At 36.3% G+C, this 7,308-nt stretch overlaps 2 protein-coding genes across 4 annotated transcripts in view; one reads left to right on the top strand and one right to left on the bottom strand.

Moving 5' to 3' along the window:
- LOC107663876 (poly [ADP-ribose] polymerase 4-like) overlaps positions 1 to 1,875 on the bottom strand; it is a 30,900-nt gene extending 29,025 nt beyond the window's left edge. The window contains exons 1-6 of one of the 3 annotated variants that reach the window (XM_016454256.1): positions 1,863 to 1,875; positions 1,315 to 1,454; positions 987 to 1,182; positions 427 to 541; positions 212 to 290; positions 13 to 67 (exon numbers count right to left, since the gene is read on the bottom strand). In XM_016454256.1, the coding sequence (XP_016309742.1) occupies positions 13 to 67; positions 212 to 290; positions 427 to 541; positions 987 to 1,182; positions 1,315 to 1,440 (571 nt within the window). In that variant the 5' untranslated portion in view covers positions 1,441 to 1,454; positions 1,863 to 1,875. The other 2 variants (XM_016454257.1, XM_016454252.1) reach the window with 2 other exon arrangements.
- Positions 1,876 to 2,624: 749 nt separating this feature from the next.
- Positions 2,625 to 4,936, top strand: LOC107663877 (uncharacterized). Its single transcript, XM_016454259.1, has 2 exons — positions 2,625 to 3,368; positions 4,384 to 4,936. Exons 1-2 carry the CDS (start codon positions 2,835 to 2,837, stop codon positions 4,708 to 4,710), a joined length of 861 nt encoding a protein of 286 aa, XP_016309745.1. The 5' UTR covers positions 2,625 to 2,834; the 3' UTR covers positions 4,711 to 4,936.
- The last annotated feature ends 2,372 nt before the right edge of the window (positions 4,937 to 7,308 follow it).

The following is a 7,308-nucleotide window of genomic DNA, read 5'->3' as shown; positions in this document are numbered from 1 at the left end:
GATACTGCTGGCCTGCTCGGCCTTTGGCACTCTGCAGCTCCAGAACAGACAAAGTCTTGGGTTTGACCTGAAACACAAAAACACTTGCAGACATGCTCAGGCTGTGGTGAAGAATGTGTTAAAATCGTCATCATACTTTTTAAAATTAATTTATTGTTTAGTGTCCAATAATAAAATAAAGTTAATGTGAATGATGAATGAAGTCTCTCACCCTCTCAAAAACTGAATACTTGGCCACTTGAAAATATGAAGGAAATTCAGGCAGGTCATGGTCGCCTTCTTTGTAAACTCTGCATTGAGTAAATGAAAAGGGGTAGTCAGGTAAACAAGCAAATCTAAACAGCACAAGTGCTGCAGAAACTGATTAAAAACCAAAAACTGTTGAACAAACTCAAGAACTGACAGTGACAAAAAACAAGAGCGCACCTGAACCTGCCAGGACGGGGTCCACCCTTCTCAAGAATCTCAGCTTCAGTCTTTGGGAGTTCAGGGTGACCTCTGAACGTCTCTTTTCCTAGTATGCGTGTTGACACTTTTACCTCTTTATGGTGAAAAACAACATAATGTCAACCATGCCACAAAAATACATGGTTTAATCTCACTTAACACTCTCATAACCCAAATATAATGCCAAATACATTCTCAACAAAAATGTACTGCAACACAAGGCCAAACATATGCAAACACAGAACCAAACACACCCAATGTCAACAAATAAAACTAATCTGGCTGTGACACTCCCATCTGTTCTGGCCCTTTGACCTCCTTTCACATCTGATACAAGTAAACCTTACAGTATCACTTTAGACAAACAACTGACATCTGTTCTACCGAAGAAAGACAGTGATCAAATAAACTTACAAGGTAGTGCTGGTTTGGCAACCACAGTCTGAGGAAGTGCTTTGAATAAAAAAACTAAACCAGGTTTCCAGATCACAGTGTGCTAATACAACCACAGAAAACAAGCAGTCTTCATGAACTCCTACCTGAAGGAGGGAGGAATTCAGAGGTGGGATATGGCAGCTGTGGGTTCAAATTATGCTCCGTCAAAGGCAGGAGATGCCCTTGGTCCAAACAGCTCCACACATACTGCGTCCCGACCACTGGGATCTGCAGCTTCTGGATGCTGCGCTGCCGGTTACTGCTCAGATCATTCACACTGCTAGTGACTACAAAAGAGCACTGGAGGAGATAAACGGAGGTCAGAAGTCTGTATTTTATGCAACGTTGAAACTCAACTTCTTACCTATATTTAAACAATAATTTGCTTTAGACAGAAAGGTAGTTATTACAAAAAATGAGCACAATACGTACCTCTTTGTTGATGACATATGAGATGTTTCCTCCATTCTCCAGAAGAGCTAATCTCAGTTCATTCTTTTCTTTAAAAGGCACATTTTTCACATCTAACACCACAGTACAGTTTTTAAACACTGTCATGGTGCCACCAGTGTCTAAAATAGAGTCCGAGAAAAGAGAAAACGGCAATGAAACCTACAGTAAATAACAATCATATGATACACGCTGTAAAGTAGCGTTATTCTATTTCCGTATTAGGCTACCACAAAGTACACATACAAGTAAACATCTCGAGTATTCATTAAATAAATCAGACCGCATAATACACATATTGATATAAAAATTAAACAAATTAAATTATCTTTCTTTTGATAAAAAATTAATTAAATACTCGGATATAATGCAAATCCAGCCTGCAGTATCTCTCTTGCTAGTGTTGTCATGTCAAAGCAGATGTTACCGCGGACAAAAAGTCAGAGTCGAGTGACAAGTTTAGGTTTTAAGAAAATACATGAAGACGTAAATATCTTGCAGTGTAAATTTCAGTAAAAGTGCTTCCTGACCAGTCTATGTTCCTGACTCGTATACAGTAAAGACACACCTCCCTGAGATAAAAACATTAGACGGGCTCCATCCAGTGGTCGAAACACAGTTTCCTTTGCAAACTTTTTAAAATTAACATTCGATCTCCTTAAATTAAAAAACACACACATTTTATATTTGATAATTAATTGTCTCATTTCTACACCAGATTCTTTCTGTTTAAGGCTTAAACAAAATACGAAAACACACACATTTTATATTTGATAATTAATTGTCTCATTTCTACACCAGATTCTTTCTGTTTAAGGCTTAAACAAAATACGAAAACACACACATTTTATATTTGATAATTAATTGTCTCATTTCTACACCAGATTCTTTCTGTTTAAGGCTTAAACAAAATACGAAAACACACACATTTTATATTTGATAATTAATTGTCTCATTTCTACACCAGATTCTTTCTGTTTAAGGCAGGGGTGCCCAAACTCGGTCCTGGAGGGCCGGTGTCCTGCAGAGTTTAGCTCCAACTTGCCTCAACACACCTGCCTTCAAGTTTCTAGTATGCCTAGTAAGAGCTTGATTAGCTGGTTCAGGTGTGTTTAATTGGGGTTGGAGCTAAACTTTTCAGGACACCGGCCCTCCAGGACCGAGTTTGGGGACCCCTGGTTTAAGGTTTACGAAGCCCAACACGTGACCTAAACCCATGTCATACATAACGTTACAGTATGATGCAAACACAAGCATAGAGGGGCGCTGCATCCCTCCAACCAGAGGCTTGTGTTGTGGGATAATCCCAATGATCCCTCCCTTTCCTCTGCCCCATCCACTGAGAAGACGAAGCAGCGGATATCAGGAACGTCGTGTCATAATGGTCGCTGAACAGCTGAGATTTTTCTCAATCCGTGGTGCTTTATAGCAGAATCGTTTTGTTGCATGGGTTTCGTTAAGCATACTTGCAGAAATGGCTCGGCACACGGTCTTTTCGATTTATGTACTCAGAAATGTGCCCATCAGGACAGCTGTCAGTCATAGCCATGCTTATCTTCTTCAAATATGTGTTCACATGCCCTTGCACAACTCCCGAGGAAACTCTCCTGCACTGCTGGCTCTACCTGTGCCTGCCAATAGGCATACTGTTCTTCATTATGATCCTCATGGACGCTCGGCTCCTGAAGATGTGCAGATGTTACGTATGCAGATGTTGCGTGAGCGGCCAGAGCAGATGCTGTAAGAGTGAGTGCTGCGATACTTTTGAATGCTGCTGCTGCTGTGCTGGTGGTTACTGTTATCACCCAGAGCGTTGTGGACAGGAAGGCTCTTATTACTGTGGTGTTATTGGGAAACACCTACTCAATGTCTTTTATGCGGCATCGCTGTGGATAGTCGTTGCATTTATAGACGGGGATTGGTACGTTTGCGTGCGGACCGTTAATGTGAACGGTACCGGGGAGCAAATTGCGTGCAAGGATCTACCAACTCCACGAGAAGCAGAGATTCTAAGAAAATATGATAGTGAATCACGGGTAAATTTCTATACTGTCTTTTATCAATTTGTGATGTTCATTTGGTTGCTATTCCTACATTTCCCCCTCTATTTGCTTTATTATGCATAAGCATCTGTCGTAAATAAAATTCTATAAATAAAATGCTGTCCCTCAATGAGAAAGAAATGTACCCACCTTTATAAAGGTTCAAAGGAAAAAAAGCAACAAAAATATTATAATGAATGAATGAATAACATTCCCTTGGTAGTTAGAACACAATTGCACGTGCTTATGTGGATTTTCTTTACTATAATCACTACCAAAATAGGCCTACCATAAACACTAAAGTAGTTGTTACTAGCAATAAAACAGTGTTAATTCACTATTAACTATCGCTGTCATCAAAAATATGTGTGTATGATATTTAAAATATGCGAAAAATGTCCAGATTGAATTTAGCATTATTTATATAATAATATAGTAGGCCTATTTAGCAATATTTAGATTTTTTTATTTTTAGATTTTCAGCTTTCATGGTAATTTTAGTTTAACTTAGAAAAATTAAAACTAATCAATAAAAAATAACAAAGCACATGACAAAATTACTATGTAGCCTTCTTTTAGTTTCAATATTTCTAATATTCGTGTTTTAAGATTTGTTTAACATTTTTTATTTTAAGATACCAAAACAATATTAGTTTTAGTTTGAATAATTTTAATTTTAGTAATTCTAATGATTACTTTTATTTTTTGTTTTTGTTTTAGTTAACAGTAATTACACTGGTCTGAAACATGGTGCAGAATTGCCACCATTAATTTTTAGAGTAATATTTAGATGGCAGTTACCATTAATAGACATCTTTAGCAATTCGGTGAGCATGTTTTCCAGCTTTTTTAGGTTTGTAAATCTTACCTTTGTAAATTTAATGAAAAGCATCATATTATGAAGGATTTCACTGAAATGATGGTGTATTGTATTTATTCTTTGCTCATTTTATACCACGTTCTGCATTGACCCATGCTACTTCTCATTTATCTTTTTTTTTTCTTCTAGGTAATTGGCCTAATTCTTATTCTTGGCCTTTCATTTTTGTTGACGATAAGTTCATCTCTCATGACCCGGTGGAAGCCGTATTATAAATCTCTCTATGATGTTTATGTGGAGCGGGAGACTTCAGCCATTCTGGAGGACAAACTACATGATAAAGCTGTGGAGAGAGCCAAACATGTCAGTGAGCATTCACTGAGGAACTTTCAAAATCCACACATGAACATTCAGGGTGATGCTCATCATGTTCAGTATCAACAGTTAGGGAATGCTGAAGAAGACATGTGGCACAAAATATCAGACCCAGCCCTACATTTAATGGAGTTGCCATAGACACTGTAAACTTTATGCCTGCTACCTGCATCTTGCCAAAGGAATAGTGTACCACTGTTTTCACATTTATTTGCATATTCTAATTGTAATAATTGTGGGTTTATTTTCTGTTTAATACTGAGGTACAAGCAATTAATTGCGTTCAATATTGCAAAAAATGCTATACAAATAGCAAGAGGTTCAAGAGAACTCCAAATAAAATACTGAGGTGCTAAGGAGGTTAGTATGTGAGGATACTCAACTGTTCAAAAGTTTCCGTCTGTAAGATTTTTTTCTTTTGAAAAATAATATGTTTATGAAGTATGAATGCATTAAATAAATAAAAAATGACAAAAAGACATTTATAAAGTCACAAAAGATTTCTATTTCAAATAAATTCTGTTTTAAACTTTTTATTCATCAACTCCTTAAAAATGTTTCAAGGTTTCCACAAAAATATTAAGCAGCCCAGCTGTTTTCAACATTGATAATAATAATAAATGTTTCCTGAGAAGCAAATCAGCATATTAGAATGATTTCTGAAGGATCATGCAACACTGAAGACTTTGCCATCACAGGAAAAAAATGTTTTAGAAATATTCAAAAAGAAAACAGTTATTTTAAATTGTAATAATATTTCACAGTATGACTGTTTCTACTGTGCTATACTTTTGATCAAATAAACGCAGCCTTGGTGAGTGGAAGAGACTTCTTTCAAACCATACCAGTCCCAAACGTTTGAATGATAGTGTGTGTGCAGTTATTGATACAATAAGAACTGCAGATCCAATGCACAACAAGAAGAAAGAAAAAATGAATTCTTTAATACAAAAAGCTTTACAGTTTACAAAAAGACATTTTCTATTCTAAAAATAATTAATGACTATGCACAGTTTTTTTTTTTGGCACAGTGTATGAGCAGAACTAAAAGGGCAGAATATTAGACATTCTTCTTCTTCCCCTCCTTGTTCTTCTTCTTTTTTTTTAAACAAAGTTTTGTAAAAATGTTTTACACTATTAAAGACCACCGGAATAGATTCTAGATGAACTCTTTTGGATTAGCCTAATAGAATCTACCTGGAGAATAGAACGAGCTGGAGTGAAGTTAAACACGTAAGTAGTTATTGCTTGGTTTGTTGTATACCCCTAAGGTTATCATTTTTAAATGTTCTTTAACAATTTGAAGAAATTTGTTTATATAAATTGGGAATTAATGAGGCAAGTGTTTTCTATAATTTTTTTTTTATATATATAATTGATGTTATTAATAAACAAATTATTTAAAAAATAATCCTTTAGAATATAAAGCTATAACTTTACGTATACATGAATGTTAGTTATTTGTGACCTTTAGGATTCACTTCACCCTCTCTTCACAGTAATATTCTTCACTTAAGATCTTAAAATCTATTGGGCACATTAATGTTGTGCGTGACTTGCATCTGATGAAACACAACCGCTTGGGTTCATTCGGGTCAGTCTGCTTTAAAATATAGGTGAAGTTTGTTGAAGTGTAAGTAAGTCTGTTTAAATATAGGTGGACAAATGTGATTGTTTGCGGGATTTATTGCTGTGGAACCAATTATATGTATTATAGCGTGATGATCATATTGCATTTTTGAATGAACCACGTTATATTTGCTTTAATATGAATAAACATTTTTGATATTTGCTATCCCAGTCCATGAATATTGAAGTATTTATCATATGTGTGACGGTGGATGTCAAAGATTTTTCAGAAAAGTTATATATTAGAAGAATACAGGACAATAGGGGTGTATGCTTTGAGCCTGCAGTTCCTCCATCCCACCACATGAGGTTCCTCCTCACCAATGTTAGTGCACTGACTGCACACACCTGGGTTACGCATTTCGTTTTATAAAACACTTACTGTAAGTAGTTATGCATGTGTCTTGAGAAGCCACAGCTGTTCAGTTGCTGTATTTTTTGACTGACTGATTTGTAGACTTTGTCTGTTTTGATAGATGGCTCTGGCTAAAGCTCAAGGCCATGATGAGTCCTGCAAAGTACAGTATAAGCTGTGAGCCACTGTGCCTTTGACCCCATGTTGCTCCAAAGGGACTGATTAATCGCTTTGCTCTGTGGTTTTATTTGCCTGTTGACATTAATATTGATTTGAATTTGCATAATCTAACTTTAATACATTTTTAGCCCAAGATGCTAAACATGGGTTAGATGGTTATTTACATGTACAGATATAAATAAGCTTTTCAATGTAATGAGCATACATTGCCCACAGAAAACCAGATAAGACTTAATGTCTCTGCACACTGAGTCCGAATTTTTCGTCCGAAATGTTCGCACGTTGCAAAATAAATACGACCTCACGTTGTGTCAATCAAGTTTACACACTGCCTCCGAAACTTTCGTCCGTCATAAAAAAAATTCGCAACAGGTTCGATTTTCTGTGTTTTCGCATGCATCTGTAGCAAGCATTTTGATAGGAAAGGATGACGAATACGAAAAAAACGGAAAAACGCATACGAAAGTTTCGGACTCAGTGTGCAAAGACCTTTAGAGTCAAAGAAGAACAAGAGTGCTTATCCCCATACTATCCATAAGAGGACAAAGAATGGCTTCATGCTCAGTTTCAGCCCT

This window comes from Sinocyclocheilus anshuiensis, unplaced genomic scaffold (genome assembly GCF_001515605.1).
Source record: "Sinocyclocheilus anshuiensis isolate Anshui unplaced genomic scaffold, SAMN03320099.WGS_v1.1 scaffold976, whole genome shotgun sequence".
Taxonomy (NCBI): Eukaryota; Metazoa; Chordata; class Actinopteri; order Cypriniformes; family Cyprinidae; genus Sinocyclocheilus; species Sinocyclocheilus anshuiensis.
This window is presented reverse-complemented; position numbering and strand designations above follow the sequence as displayed.